General features: G+C 40.4%; 1 protein-coding gene across 2 annotated transcripts in view; it reads left to right on the forward strand.

The window, feature by feature from the left end:
- Nucleotides 1-16,352, forward strand: part of ABCC4 (ATP binding cassette subfamily C member 4 (PEL blood group)) — a gene marked incomplete at both ends in the record, with an annotated part of 145,879 nt that overhangs the window by 12,339 nt on the left and 117,188 nt on the right. For both annotated transcript variants that reach the window (XM_084279539.1, XM_084279540.1), the window contains 6 exons: nucleotides 758-868; nucleotides 3,306-3,426; nucleotides 4,061-4,285; nucleotides 8,998-9,087; nucleotides 9,523-9,686; nucleotides 14,443-14,568. In XM_084279539.1, coding sequence (XP_084135665.1) covers nucleotides 758-868; nucleotides 3,306-3,426; nucleotides 4,061-4,285; nucleotides 8,998-9,087; nucleotides 9,523-9,686; nucleotides 14,443-14,568 — 837 coding nt within the window. The remainder of the gene's footprint in view (nucleotides 1-757; nucleotides 869-3,305; nucleotides 3,427-4,060; nucleotides 4,286-8,997; nucleotides 9,088-9,522; nucleotides 9,687-14,442; nucleotides 14,569-16,352) is intronic.

A 16,352-nucleotide genomic window follows, 5' to 3' on the forward strand; every position in this document is an offset into this window, starting at 1 on the left:
TTAATTGACCTAACAAAATACCACATTTTCCGACAAACCTACAGTAGTGCTATTACAATTTGTTTTCCAAGAGCTGTCATAAAATTCTGAGCTTTTAAAAGTCTTTCCACTAAGGAAACGGAGTTGTTAGACAGTATTTTCCTTTTTTGACCCCCCACACTGTGACAGAATGCTTTTTGTTTATGTTGCCAAACATGGGCAAGATCAGTTCTAGTAATAATCCATGATTTACCCGTGTTCACATTGGAGTTGTTGTCTTTAAATTACTGACCTTTAATATTTGTCGAGATGGCAGTTGAACAGCAGCTGTTTTTTCCCTCATGTAAATGAACAGCCATGCTAGTTACAAAAAATGTCTTTTAACTATGTATTATAATTTTATTTTCAATTCTATCAATATTTTAACCATTGGATTACATTCTGTTTTTCCTAAATATTTAAAAGAATGTTAATTTTCCTTAAATATAAGGAAACACTGTAAAAAAATCAGTTGCCTTAAGGCCAAGAAGAGTTCCGCTTGCTGTGCAGATGCCTGGGAGTAAGGTGCTATGGGGCACAAATAGCTTTAGGAATTGGGAAACACTTTCTCATTTGTAAAACAGGGGTGACGTTTTGAGGTAGGAGAAAAATGCAGCAATTGTGGGGATCTAAAGTGACACAGGAGGAGGAAGAAAGGGGTATAAGAATGAAATTAATATGTAAAGAAATTACTGTTTTGGTCTGCTGGTCAGTTTATTGATAATTTGTATTTAAATAGGTGGTTGAATCCCTTATTTATTATTGGCCATAAACGGAAGCTTGAAGAAGATGATATGTATAAAGTGCTGCCAGAAGATTCCTCAGAGAAGCTTGGAGAGGAGTTGCAGTGGTAAGGAGAAAAATAATTGTTATCTTTCATTGTATTTCTGCTAGCGAAGGTGAAACTTTTATTCCTATTATAAAAATAAAAGAGGCTGTTGTGAAGTTTAACTAGGTCTACAGTTAAAAATGCTGAAGAACTAAGAGTGATATTTAGAATTTGCTTACCATGGAAGCATCTTAACTTTTTCAAGTTACATGTAGTGAACATGCGTTGGAAATTGTGATTTATAATTAATTTGACATTTTGCAGAATGCTCAGAAAAAAAAGACTTTTCATCAGCTGTTACTGCAGTAATCCTTAATAAGTTACTGTGAGTCTTCTGGCCTGTTTTAAATTTCTCTCTATAAAAACGGGGGGAGAGTTTTAGGGTTTTTTCTTTGGTTTTGGTTTTGAGCACAAAGAAAGAGTTTGTGCAAGTGTAAGTGACAGCTGCATACCTTTTATATAAGTGTATAGGGGAGGTTTAGGCTGAATGTTAGAAAGAGGTTCTTTACTGAGAGGGTGGTTGGGCACTGGAACAGGCTCCCCAGGGAAGGGGTCACAGCACTGAGTTGGCAGAGTTCAGGAAGTGTCTGGACGATGCCCTCAGTCCCATGCTCTGACCTGGCTGGCCCAGTGTGGAGCCAGGAGTTGGACTCCATGGTCCTTATGGGTCCCTTCCAACTCTGGATATTCTGTGGTTCTATGATATATAAATATATATATGTTGAAAATATGATAACATTTAGTAATGTGGATGGACATCTAAAAGCTTGCATCAAAGAGGTGTTTTTATTTTGTTATAAATACTTTTTCCTGGACTGTGTACCAATTCATGTTGTCATAGACCCAGAAAGATCTTTTAATAGTGAAATAACTTAGCTGAACTGTGATTCTTGGAAGATATCTTGAACCTTGCAACAAAGTAGGATTTTGTCTTCAAATAATCTTTTCTTAAATATGATTAGAGGCAGAGGTGTCTACTAGTGCAAGGTGGCCTCTGTATTAGGAAAGAGTGGCTTTGCTATTTCTTGCTTTGACCCTGAATGTAGACCAAATCAACTGTCCTAATAGTTTGGGTGGGATGAGAAACTCCTCAAGAAGTAAAAAGAATCCAGAAATAAAAGGTTATGACCAGGCTTTACATCGTCCAGCTCTGGATGAGTCAAAGAGATGAGAAAGAGCATCATCGATAAGCTCATAGGAGTGCAGCTTTTAACATCTTTGTAGCTGGGGAGATTTTCCGAATTCCATGGTTGTATCTAAAAGCAGTCCAGGGAGTTTGCTGTGGGGGAACACAGACTCTTTCCAATGATTCTTACAGTAAGAGCACACCCTTCACATAGTCAGGAAATGGTAGAAAATACAGCATGCAAAAAAAAAAAAAAAAGAGTGGCTTTTAATTCTTAGTGTAACTTGGCCCAGAAGCAGAGAATATAGTTCATAAATAGCCAGCTAAGGAAGCAGCCTTTGCTCTTGGGCCAACAAACCCCACAGAATATACACAGTTTCAATTCTGATTCAAAAGCATCTAGACAATAACTCTATAATCCTTGTAAAGAAAAAAAAAGTAAAAATAAATAAATTTTAAAAAAGATTTTCTTATCCCTACTGTATGCTACAAACTGTGTGCTTTGTTGCCAAATAATTTGGCTTTCATGCCTTAGAGTCATTTTAGCCTTCAAACTCACAAGGTCAGGGGGCTTGGCAGAAAATATTCAGTTTCCAGAAACAAGGGGGAGTATCCTGCCTGACAGCAGCATGCTTTAAGAAGTCTGCTTAAGTTCTGATACGTTTTTGTTAAAATCATCCTTGTTTTTGCTGCCTTCGATGTGAACAGACTGGGCCCTTTTTGTGGGCAGCTGATGCAAAGGTCTTTGCCACTGTTCTGTAATCCTTGCCTTCAGAGAGACGTGTGGAGCCTGAAGTGGCAGGACTGCTGCAGACAGCTCCCTCTGCTCTTGTGCCATCTCTGCTTGTCCTTGTCAAAGCACGTGGTGGAAGACAGACAGGGCCTGACATGAGAAAGGGTTGTGCATCACAGCCTTTCTGGGGAAGCACAGGGTTTATAAGAAGATGAAGAGGCTACATGCCAGCTGCCTCAGTTTAGTCCACAGTCAGGAGGTGATAGGATACTAGGCTCTTAACTAAGGTGAGTGGCTCTCTGCACTGTGAGGGGAAGAAAAGAGAGGGTTCCTCATCTCTAAATGTGTCAAAGGTGATAGTAGGCAACAGTGGTGAATTGTTTGTAATTATACAAGAGCAATTAGGCCCATAGTGTTGAGTACTATATGTTTATGTGAATGACAAAACACAAGTATCTGTTAGCTCCTTTTTGTTTTCTTTTTGTTGTGTAAAAGTGACCTTGGCAACCTGGCCATGGTAAGTCTGTAAGTATTTTATTCAAGGTTGTTGCTTTGATTTTACTCCTGTCCTCCAGCATGTTTCCATTTTTGTTTGTCAGGTACTGGGATAAAGAGGTGCAAAAAGCAAAAAAGAGAGGAAAACCGCCGCATTTAACAAAAGCCATTATTCTTTGTTACTGGAAATCCTATTTAGTTTTTGGAGTTTTCACAATGATTGAGGTAAGTGGTGCAAAATGTCAGACAGCACAATTCTTAGCTAACAGCAGTGTGAAACTTGGTCTCAGATTGCATGATGCATTCTGGTGACCATGCTGGGCTGTTCAGAGGTTCTGTAATGTTCATATACTCTCTTGGACAAGTGAAACAGAGCTGCAGCCCCATAGAGACTGAAAAGTTGAGTTGTGACTGCAGATGATGGAACAGAGAGCTGATTTCAGCGTGGTCGTTTTTGAGGCATTACAAGCCGCTGACTTGCTTGGAAAGGCTTAGCTGTATTTGATGCATGGGTAGGGTGCCCCATAGAAAAAGGGGCGGTTTTTTGCTATATGTAAGTGGACAGATTTTCATCTTTAAAAATGAAAGTGTAATACATACTCATGTAATTTTTATAACATCAAAGGTTTTATGGTAATTGAGGAAGTTCTTTTTAAAGATACAGCTAAGTTTTAGTGTGGAACATATTTTGGATTGTGTGTTTATAGAAATTGGCTTGACATTTTAGAGCATAATAAAGACAGAATAATACAGGATGTGACTGGCAGCAGTACTTGGCTCTTGTTTGCCTGGTTACAAACTTGGGCAGCATGGTATGGTATGAAATTGTTAATCCTTTTTCCCCTTCTTTGTCTTTCAGGAAACCCTCAAAATAATTCAGCCAATATTTTTGGGAAAAATTATTAATTATTTTGAAACCTATGATTCCTCAGATGAGGTAGCTTTGAATTTTGCATATTGCTACGCAGCTGCTCTGTCTGTGTGCACGCTTATTCTAGCTATAATGCACCACTTATACTTCTATCATGTACAGCGGGCTGGCATGAAGCTGAGGGTAGCTATGTGTCATATGATTTATCGGAAGGTAAGCAAACCTTGTTTACAGGTGTATTTGGCAACTGTTTCATCCGAGGAGTTTAAATATACAGTTGTTTCATGCTTGTAATTTAGTTTAAGCTACTCATTTGTGGAAATGTGATAATGTGATCATATGTATCAGACCTCAAATGCACATGCGGTGTCTGAACACCCAGCTTCGCTCCTCCTAGTGAAGGTGGTCAATTGAATAGCCCCAAAGCCTGGGAGGAGCTGCTGATTTTGACCCGTCCCTGCTGTAGGAGGGGAGCCCCCCGCTTGCAGGGGGAAAGGCGGTGTGCTGGAGCGGTGCAAGGCAATCAGCGTACAGCAGGAGAGGGCAGAGCTCCCCGGGGATGCTGGCCCTGCAGTGGTATCCCCCGAGGGGGAGGTTACGCTTGGCTGTCACCATCTGCTTCAGCACTCTCAGTTGCCCGGTAATTGCTTCACTGTTCAATTTCCACCCGTGCCCCTGCTGTGGTAAATGGTGGGACTTATTTATATCTTCTTCCAGCAGTGCTGTAGATGGAGCTAGCCAGTTGTCTCCTTTGCGGGTCAGACAGGCTGCACCCCCCCACCTCCTGGTCTGTAGGCATCCATCAGGTTACTTCAAGGAGAGGCAGCGGTGCTGCTGCTGCCCTCTCCAGGCTGGAGGGGATGCTCGGCGTCTTCACAGGCAGGTCCCTTTAGCCATTCATCCCTCTTACTGGAGGGAGGGAAGAAGGAGAGGAGTGAGCAGAAAGAGGGGAAATGGGCAGAGGAGAGACGGTTCAGAGTCAGGCTGAATCCTAAAGGTAGGGTAGAGCCGGTTTTTAGTATCAAGTGCTGGCTTTACTGTGGGAGCACCTGCACTAATGCCACTGAGCAAGGATGTGTGTGCAGTAAGCTGTGGTTTCTCTTCTGCCTCTGTGTCCTGATAAAGAAAAAGATGTTGTCAACTACAGATGGTGCTGAGGCTGTTGTCAGGTGGAAAGTGAGAGAAGTTATGGATACTACTTAGAGGAAGGAGTCGAGGAACATCCAGGATGAAATTCTGTCCCTGGTGTCCTCTGGGGAGCAAGTGACCCAGTTGTAAATGTCTGCTTGCCTCTTCTGAAACCTTTCTAGCTTTAGTGCTGCTAGAATACTGACCTGCCAGTTATTACCTCAGCAAAGAAGTTTAATTGAAGAATCAGGACTGTAAAGTCTTTATTTAGAGTGTAAAGAAATCCATGTTGTTTTAACCATTAAACATAGGTACCATCCACTTAAGGTAAACACTACTGGTGTAGGTCATGCAAAGACTTTGAGCAAAGCAGTAAGTGAGGAGGGTAAAAATGGCCCCACTGTAAGTGTTGATTGCTTTTCATGCACATATTTATTCTCCCTCTTCTGACACCTTGGAAATTATCCTCTGGGACCTCAGCTCTAACATGGCACACTGCTTTCTTGTACATAAACATCTCTCTAAGGTATTAATTTACTAAACTGATTATCATAACACAGTTTGAAATTCATGAAATATGTATATAGTGATGTTGTTGTTGCTGTGTTGATATTAGGTTAGAAGCTTGGAAAAGAAGTGTTCATAATGTGCACCCTTATTTCTAGAGATGTGATTAAATGGAAAATTAATCTTCCATCATCTCATAAATGTTTACTCCTGGGGATGAAGGCTGAGGTCACAGCAGAACACTGATAAACCTTTCTAATCATTTGCCTTCGTTATCTGAGGCTTATAGATAGGTCATACTTTCTCTTTATCCTCATATATGCTTTTGAAAGAATCTGGATGCTAATTTACCAGCACTTTTGTGGTGCTTGTTAATTGCTGTAGTAAATAAGAAACTTGGATTTGCAAGGATAAATGGGTTGGATGAGGCAGCACCCTTAATAGAAGACTTCAAATGCTTTGTAATTCTTAAGTTTTAAACCCTTTGTCATTTCCTGGAAAGTTAAAATCTCATTTGCAAAAAGCCTGTATTCAAACTCCAAGGTGTTTTGTGATTCATAAGAAGTATTAGGGATGATGCATTCAGGAAGCTTGTTAAGAAAAATGAAAGTGGAATCTGTCTCATGACTCACAATCTCATGTTTTAAAACCAAAGTCTGCTTAGGGGAGGCCGATTATTTAAAAAAATTTTTTTTAAGGCTTAACTTTTAGAAGTTCTTTGGGATTCAGAATAAACACTAAAGCAGTTTAATCTGTGGAGCAGCTCCTTGAAACAGAGAGTGGCCAAAAAGGTGTCAGGAGTTACTGGACTGAAGAGTTAAGTTGTGCCTTTGTATGGTCAGTTCTCCCTATCTAACATACTTTTGAATTAACTGTTTGGGGCAGGGAGAGATTAAAACACTGAGGTGGGAGCATAGAAGGCAAATAATGATTGAAGAGTTGAAACTGTGCCTGTGTTATTATATCGGGGGGAAAACAGTTTAACCTAAGACATCAAGTATACAAACTGTTCTCATGAGTTCATGTTTTTAAACCCTATTTTCCTTACTTGGGGAATCTTTCTATGTGGAAAATTTGTCATCAGGAAATCAAGCGGATCCCTGTGCTGAAAAAGGACAGATAATTGACAGATAGTAAAATAAAATGTACATTTTAAACAGCTGCTGTTTAAAAAGGTGTGCAGCTCCAGAAATCATGTGTAGTATTTCTTACCTTCAGAGTGAATTTATAAACATTATGGTCAAAGCAGTATTTATGTCACAGTGTACTGGCTTGGGCAGTGACAGAGTTAATTTCCTTCATAGCAGCTCCTGTGGTGCTGTGTTTTGGGGGTAGGGGAAAGGAAAAGTACCAAAACAGGACTTTTTGGTATAAATCACTTATATAAGTAAAACTGCTTCTTTATGTCCAATGTTTCCATTTCCTTCTGTAGACTTTGCAGTCTAGACGGGTCCATTCAGCCATAAAAATGTAAGGCTTCTTTCACTTTAATAAAAAAAAATTAAAAAATCAAACCCCAGCGCTACTTCAAAATAGTTTTGAAGCAGGAAGGGAAGAAACAACTAAAATTGCATTGCCACTGCCATTGGAAATGGCTGGCTGTTCCTTAAGAAGACAAATTGGTCACAGGTGAGCACCTTCTTTTGGCTCAGATGCTTGAATTGTTCCTCCTGAGACTGTCAAAATGATCAAGGAGGTCCTGGAAAAAACTCAAAAGGAAGAAGGAAGTTTTATTCAATGTGGAAAAAGGGACTGGCCACTTGGAAGGAATATAGGGATATAGTCAGGGAGTGTAGGGATGCAACAAGGAAGGCTGAGGCTCACTTGGAATTAAATCTGGCAAGGGGTGTCTGTGCTTCTCCAAGTACATCAGCAGCAAAAGGAAGATTAGGGAAAATGCGAGCCCCCCTGCTGAATGAGGTGGGTATTCCAGTGATGGAAGATACAGAGAAGGCAATGTTACTGAATGCCTTCTTTGCTTCAGTCTTTACTGCTAAGGCTGGCCCTTGGAATACCCAGACCCTGGAGGTAGGAGAGGAGGACTTGAGAAAGGAAGATCCTCCCTTGGTTGAGGAAGATGAGGTTAGAGGACCTCTAGGCAGAGTCAACATCCACAAATCCATGGGCCCTGACGGGATGCTCAGGGAGCTGGCAGATGTTATTGTTGGGCTGCTCTCAATCAGCTTTGAGAGGTCATGGGAAACAGGAGAGGTGCCTGAGGACTGGAGGAAAGCCAATGTCACTATGGCCTTCAAAAAGGGCAAGAAGGAGGACCCAGGAAACTACAGGCCAGTCAGCCAAACCTCCACTCCTGGAAAGGTGATGAAATAGCTTATTCTGGGGATTGTTAATAAGCACGTGGAGGAAAAGAAGGTTATTGGGAATGATCGGTGTGGATTCACCAAGGGGAAAATCATGCCTGACCAGTCTGATAGCCTTCGGTGATGGCATGACCGACTGCATAGATGAGGGGAGGGCAGTGGATGTTGTCTTCCTTGACTTCAGCAAGGCTTTTGACACCATCTCCCATAACATCCTTGTAAACAAACTTGGAAAGTGTGGGTTGGATGAGTGGGAAGTGAGGTGAGTTAAGAACTGGCTGAATGGCAGGGCTCAGAGGGTTGTGATAAGCACCACAGAGTCTAGTTGTTGGCTTCATTTAATGTTATTTGGAATTCTTAGAATTGTGCAAAAGTTTTAATGAGGGAAATATTTACTAATTTGTAAAGGGATATTAACTCTGATTTGGAAAGACAGCAGTTTGTAGTGTTAGCAAAAACTGATGGTGTAAAGTTAATAACTTGGGGTTTTTATCTTGGTCGGAATGTCATTCAAATCAGAATTCTTTTAATTGGCCAAACATTGTCCTGAGTTCAATTTGGTCTTCAGGAAGAGTTTTTTGTTTCTTTTTTGAAGAGATGATCAAGAGGGAGAGCAATGCAAATGAAAAGTTACAGGTTCTTTTGCTTAGTTTTAGTAACTTGCTATATTTTTTTCCCATTTTTAATCCCTTCAGACAACAGGAAGACATTGTCATGACGCTTTGGTTCTTGGAGTCCTTCCCTAGGCTTCATTTTACATGCTGTTCTTCAGGACTTTCTTCAGAGTATTTGACCTAACCCACATGTTATCTGAGGCTCTTGAACTATGCACAGATACTCTATGGCAAAAGCTGAGAGTCCCTTCAGCTTTTGCCTCAGTGGTGTATTTGTGTATTGGGTCTTCTGTGTGGGGGTGTACTGTGCTGGGTAAGCTGTGACAATTTGGGCTGTTCTGACTATTTTTTTTAGGCACTTCGTCTCAGTAACGTAGCTATGGCAAAAACTACCACAGGTCAAATAGTGAATCTTCTGTCAAATGATGTGAACAAATTTGATCAGGTAAGAAGTATTGCAGTTCTTTCCAAGGAGCTGAAGAAATTGTGGGGTTTGAGTTAAGTTTTTGTTTACAGCTGGTGACTGTTTCTTATGAACTTTTCTTATGGTTGTTTCTTGAACATCATAGGAACAGAAATATTCTCTTAAAATATGGGAAGAAGACATACTTCCCCCCCCCAGTATTTTCCTGCTGTTTTCTTAAGCTCAGAGAAATGTTGGTGAATGAATACAAAACAAAATCTGTGTGGTAATTTGCTTGTTTCCTAGAGGTTAGGCACCTCTGTGTACATTTAAGTCTCTGAGTCTAGTGCAGAATTCTCACTGGTCACCTCAGTACCTGCTGTAGGTGAAGGTGCTTCCTCAGCTTTGTGTTATTAAGGTGTAATGTTTTTAGCTCACACCAAAAGCTAATTTTTTTTTCCATAACTGTTTTCCTAGGTAACAATTTTCTTGCACTTTCTGTGGGCTGGACCAATTCAAGCTGTAGCAGTAACAGTACTTCTCTGGATGGAGATAGGCCCCTCGTGTCTTGCAGGAATGGCAGTTCTGATTATTCTTCTTCCTGTCCAGACCTGCATTGGGAGGCTTTTTTCTTCCCTGAGGTAAGGTCACACCTGTCGAGCTGTAGGTACTTTCTGCCCTGGGTTTTAAAATGTGTGTTGTGGATGGAGTGGAGTGCTGCTCTGAGACCATCCTCTGTATCCTGAGGTTTCTTGTGTGGTCCTTTAACTTTGCCAGTGTTTTTCAGAGTTGCTTCTGTGATGTTTCTGAATTCTTGTTTAGGGACTTGAAGTGGTCTGTCTTCCAGACATGCTGAAAAGATTTGTTACTCATTAGTTGTCCAGTATATTAAGAAAGTTGGGCCACTTCTGTAGGTACCTTGCTGTAGATCTTGGCACAGGACTGGGTAGCTCCTTGAGCTTTGTCTTCCTGCACTGATGTGTAGGAAGTGGTTACTACAAAGGCAGTGCTGTCATCCTGCCCATAAGTCGGATTTATTGGGGGGGCCTGGTTCCAGCTGGGACAGAGCCAACTTGCCCAAGGAGCCAGCACAGGTGAGCTGAGATATCACATGATGTCACGCTCTGATAAAAGGGGCTGGTCGGGTGGGGTGGGGTGGGTGTGGGGTGATCTGATCTGAGTGTGGGTTGCTGAGAGTCTAGTCCTGGGGTCGGTGAGTGCTTTGTGTTGTCATTGTGTATTCTGTCACCAGTTCTGTTGTTCCCATCCCCTCCCTGTGCGGTGTCAATGGACTGTCCTTACAGCACCCTGTGATTTGCCTTTGCCTCTTCTCCTCCCTGTCCCGGGGTGGGAGGATCGAGCGGTGCCTGGAGCTCGGCTGCCTGCTGGGGATGAGCCAAGGCGTGGGGTGACCTGGGAGCTGTGGTAGAAAGTGCTGGAGGTTTTGTGTTTGAAGGCCTTGCTCTCTCTGCCAAGACAGAGATGCAGAGAGGAAAAAGGGGAAGGAACTGATAAAGAAAGGAAGAATGTAATGGTGGTAGTTGTGGTTTTGATGCCAGCTGTGAGGTTTCTAGCTCAGTTTCTAGGCTGTGGAGATATAGAATGAGTTTGCAGTAATTTTCCATTATTAGACAACTTTGTTTTTCTCTGACTTCCTCCTAAAAAAAAAGCCCCAAAATTGCCTCAAGTGGGAAGATTGAATTATTGTCAATGTTCTTGTTTCCTAACTTTCTTTTCCTTGCATAATTAATCACGCTCTACTTACATCCTGAGTTTATAAATGGCTTTTGCAGCTTAATAGAAATATTCTTGTGTTTCTTTACAGTGTATGCATACACTGAATAATGTTATGCATCTACCTTGCATTTGTATTCAGGGTGAGTGGGTTCCTTCTAGCTAGTATATCTCTTTTTAGTGAGCTACTGTTACTTTAAAGTTGTTTTTTTAGGGCAAGTTTTCCAGAAGTATTGAGACTGGCATCACCATTGCATGGCTAGGTAGGAAAAGAGAGAGCTGAGACTTACAAAATGAGACCAACTTGTAGACTCCCTTCTATTTGTAACCAATGTGATATAGTCTTCAGTTGTTATCCTCATGTGCTACATGCATGCTAGGGCTTTTTATGATAAAACCTGTTTGTAGAATGCCTCCAGTATATTCTTACCTGTGCATTTTCACCACAAGTTTAATACACTTGCATAAGTATCAAGCTATTCTGGTGTTAGATTTATCTGAGTTTTCAGGTTTTGAGTTTGAGTCAATGACTGAAATGCTTAGCACGTACTTAGCACCTTATCCATGTGGTAAGCATTATTATCCCCATTTTACAGATGGGAAACTGAGGCATAAAGAGATAAAGGGACTTGTCCAAGGTCGGACAAGAAGGTGACAATAATCTCTTCTTGAAGGTACGTATTTTAAATGTTGATCAGTGGCACTGTAATGTTGTTTGGGTTTTTCCCCCATTCATTAACAGCCACTTGTTTGGATGCAGAGCAAGGGAAAGAACTTGTTAACCAGAAGAACCTCTGCTTGTCTACATATGCACAGATCATTTAAGGACTAAAGCTGCTGCTGAAGTCCAGGCGCACTCAGTGTGACAGCTAATTTGTGCTATTATTCAACCTTGTACTTGTGACCTGCTGCTGTAAACACATAAATGAGCACCAGTTGATGATGCAGGCAATCAGCTTCAGTGCTCTTGGAGTCTGCAGAAAAGGATTTGGTATCCTACAGAAGGATATGCACGGTACTATGCAGTCTTGCTTTTACCAGCACAATTAATAGAAGTTTTTCAAAGTACATGTGACATAGCATTTGAGAAATAGTTCAAATATTGGATTTAAATATTGGACTGAAGACCACTTAGTATAAACTTATTCGCTAGAGCTCAACCCTTTCACTGCTTAGCCATGCAACTGTAATAGTCTCATTTAAAGCCCCCCCCCCCTTTTTTTAAGAGAAAAATTATGAGAAACTTCTGTCAGACTTCATTAAAACCTACAAAACACACCTTGTCAAAGCAAAGAGGAATTAATTTGGAGTGATTATTGCTATCAGAGAGGGGACTTCTCAGAAATTTGAAGAATATTCAGGTCCTTTCCTGTTGTGTTCTTAAGCATGCTATGTGAGCGTGTGTGCAGATGAGAATGACTGGAAAACATACTCTGAACTTAATATTTTTAAAACCGGGGACACATCTTCCTCTGCTGCAAATTCCCATCAATGCACTGAAAGACTGTGTATTTTAAACCATTATATATAGTATCTTGGAGACCATGGCTTCTGGTATGGAGGTATAAAATACTTTTTGCAGTGTTGAGGAGTGTAACTTAAAAAACCCCCAATGAAACTATGTCTAGTCAGGGCTCACTGTGTCCAGTTCTGGGCTCCTCACCATAAGAAGGACATCGAGGTCCTTGAGCGAGTCCAGAGAAGGGCAACCAGGCTGGTGGAGGGGCTGGAGGGCAAATCTCTTCAGCCAGGTGACAGGAGACAGGACAAGGGGAAATGGCACAAAGCTGCGCCAGGGCAGGGTCAGATTAGATGTCAGGAAAAAGTTCTTCACTGAAAGAGTTGTCAGGGCCTGGAACAGGCTTCCCAGGGAGGGGGTTGAGTCACCATCCCTGGATGTGTTTAAAAGATGGGTAGATGAGGTACTTAGGGGATATGGTTTAGCATAGGATGGGAATGTTTGGACTCAATGATTTTAAAGGTCTTTTCCAACCTTGTGATTCTGTGAAAACCAACCAAAATACCGGTACTCGGCGCAACCTTTGGACATTTTAAAGTGATTTGAAAGAGGATGGTTGCTATCAGCATCTCAGTGGGAAAACTGAAAAATTGGTTTATGAGAACTATAGCTTTTTTCATTCACACCATTTAGAAAAGAAACCTCCATTAACTTTATTGTTTTGAATCATCTTCTGTTACTCTGGAGATCAAACCTGGAAGTTAGGTCTGGCAGGTGACTGTTTACACGATTGCAGGTGAGAATAGTTATTTGCTGCTGCAGAGGCACGAACAACATGTGCTAAACTTTGCAGTGGTGGTGCATGTGCAGAAAAGAAAGAATGAGCTCTTAAAGTCTTTGAGGAATTGTTTTTGACTTAGCAAAGATAATCTTGTTCTGTGTCAGTACGGTTGGTTGGGGCTAAGCTATCTTCCTCGGTTTTAATAAGCCTTGATTGTATGAGGGCCAAGTTCCTACATTTCTTTTGTCAGTTTTCTTGTATAAATATTTCTTAATACCCTGCTTCAGCCATCCCAACGTTATGGAACATCGGTGCTGACAAGTGGGTTTGTTTTTTTAAATGATGCAGGCGCCTGAAATTCTTTCTACTTAAGTACCACGGCCTTTTCTTCCAGAGCATCAGAGAAATCCTACAAGGGGCAGGTTAAGCTGACCAAACCCAGCCACCCCGTCTAAAGAGCTCCCCCTACCCCCTGCCCTGTAAAGAGCTGCTTTTTTGTTTTGTTGTTTGTTTTTTTTAACGTATCATATCTGAATCTTAACTTTCACTGGGATATACAGAAATAAGGAATTTAGCAGGAAAAGGTGTGTTTTATCAGAATAATGCCTGGTGTAGCTCAGTATGTGCAAAGTATGTTTGTCTACATGAATTAATTCAGAATTGTAATAGGCTTTATTAGCATGGTTTATGCTTTCATTACATGGCTTCTAACTTCCAATGCCTTTTTTTTTTTCTAATTAAAATTGTGACTGTATTATTTAATTATATATATATCCTAGTTTGTTCATCGGTGCAAACATAACGTGGGACTAAAATAGATATATTTAGTTTTAATTACAATTAATACTTAAATATTTATTTATTTTTACAAAAGCCTGTCTATACTAGCTCTCCAAGTTCATAGCTCATGTGCTGTTACTTAGTAATCTTTGCTTGAACTAGTTAACCTTAAAAAGACAAAATTGGAGGCCAGTTTGTTCACCGACACCAAAAGAGCCATGTGGGACAAGTTGCTATTTTGACATTTTGAAACAACTTTATAAAGTAATTTTCTAATTTTTACTGAGTTCTAAGTTTAATAGCTGTATTTATTTTTTTTAATTTGAGGGGGGGGTTGTACACAAATAATGTTGTTTAAGGAATACCATGTATTAGCACAGGCTTACATGCATTTCAGAAAACTGAATTAGCTCTTGGTTCCTGAGAACAGGGAATGAGTTCAGAAATGCAAACATACCAATTCTTTCTGCTGTATGTCAGCTTTAAGACATTGTTGTAGGAAGACCCTTTAATGAAATTATGATTATGTGGATCATCTTTACATGTAAAAGCAGAAACTTCATTTATGTGGGTATGTTATGTGAACGTAAATAGTCTCTCTTCCTTTGAGAATCTGAGAATTTTTACTTTGTGCTATTTACAGAAGCAAGACAGCCACACTAACAGACGTCAGGATAAGGACAATGAACGAAGTGATAAGTGGTATGAAGATAATAAAGATGTATGCTTGGGAGAAGTCATTTGCAGAACTCGTGAATGGTTTAAGAAGGTAATCCTGGAGCTTGGTGTATTGTCTATATCTGCTTTCATTTTTTTTTTATATGTCAGTAAGTGTGTTATTTTGTGCTTTAAAGTGAAATTTACTTGATCTTCTTTGGCCCTTAAAAAAAACAACTATCTCTAGCAAGAGTTGAAGGAATGCAAATACATCACAATACGTTTTGAAGTGTTGCTCAGGCCCCCTCAGAAGGTTGGAAAGGACAGTTGTTTGGCACAGAAAGCAGCTCAGAAATTCTGTAGCTGTTCCACTGGCAAGACCAGCTGAGTTGGGTATCCAAAGACATTTTGTTTCACAGGTCCATCAGCATCTGATTAAAACTTTTCAGAATTTAATTTTTTAGATCAATATTTGTGCTTTTACTGGACAGTGTAAGAGTGTTCAGCGCTCAAGGGAACTGTAGGCGTTCAGGTGCGTATTTCTCATCGCTTAATTTTGATGGGATGTGCCTCCCTGGCATATGAGTAGAAGGCTGTTGTAGAGTCTTTGATTATTTTTTAATTTTTTTAAAAAATTTGTTTTATTTGGAATCCCTTTTCTTTAAAGGAAAAAAAGCATTCCCTTCTGTGCATGTGCAGGCTTGCAAACTTGCTCATGTTCCCTGTGAAGCTTCTTCCCACGCGCATAATCCTTTCCCTCAGATGACAGGATCCCGTGTTGACTGACTGATCTTGACTGGCTTAAAGCTTTGCTGTCCTGCGTGGAGCCAGAGAGGATATTTTTTTATTGAAAGCTTCCTCAGTGGGCGTATTCACATCACTAAACTAGATTTCCAAGCTCAACACTTCATTAGGATTGCAGGCTTTCTTTTTAATGATGGAGAGAAAGAAGCTCTTCCAAAAGACACCTTGAGCCATCTTTCTTTTTTTTAACTTCACTGTGGAAAACTGTTGTTAAAAGTCTTAAATTCACCTGGGTGATTCATTGTCCAGTATGTCTGCAGTGTCCCTTGAGAGTTGCTAAGATGACATCTGAACTCTTCCTGTTGCTCGTTCTTCCTGTCACTGCCCGTATTAGTTTCCTTTAATAGAACTCAGTGCCTTAGGACAGTGTAGTATATTACATACAGCCTGTGGGTAGGCTGTAATTCGTCTGATATTTATGGAGAGTAGCACAAAGAACTTGCTGATTATCCACAGATAGAGAGAGGATTATTAAGGATTATTAGAGGGTGGGAAAAGAGTTTCATCCAGGATTGTACAAGTAATTGAATTAGACCCAATTCAAATAGTTTACGTACAAGTGTTCTTTCACTGTACTGTGGAGCAGAGATCAGAGATTGGGAGCCCTTAAGCTGAGAAAAGTAAGTCTTTGAAACTCTTTGAAAGTCTGTCAATTCAGCCAATTTGGCAAGTATAGTGGGAAAGTTGCTTAACTAGTTTTCCAGTAGCGCACCCTGCACCCTTCTCTCTGTTAAGTGAGGACCTAATTTACTTCAAATTGTGCAGTCATAACTTGAGTTTCTAATCTTAGTATATAGTTCCAAGTGAAAGGTAATCAAAACGATCAGGATTTTCCCTGAGAATTTCCAGAATGTTTGGGAAGAGAAATAGGGATTTTTTTCCCAGTGATTTATATTCTATCTCTTTGCAAGCAGATAAGATTTTAATGTATGGGGAAGGAGTAAGTTGTTATGGGTCACTCGTAAAACCAATAGCTTTTCTTTATCAAGATGTTAAGCCTGATGACATCCCCATTGTAGATAATGCAGTATCATTTTAAGGGTTGGCTTTGTTGAGTCATTAAGAAGTAGAAACTGGAATTTAACTGACGTG

Source organism: Gallinula chloropus (genome assembly GCF_964237585.1).
Source record: "Gallinula chloropus genome assembly, chromosome: 1".
In the NCBI taxonomy this organism is placed as follows: Eukaryota; Metazoa; Chordata; class Aves; order Gruiformes; family Rallidae; genus Gallinula; species Gallinula chloropus.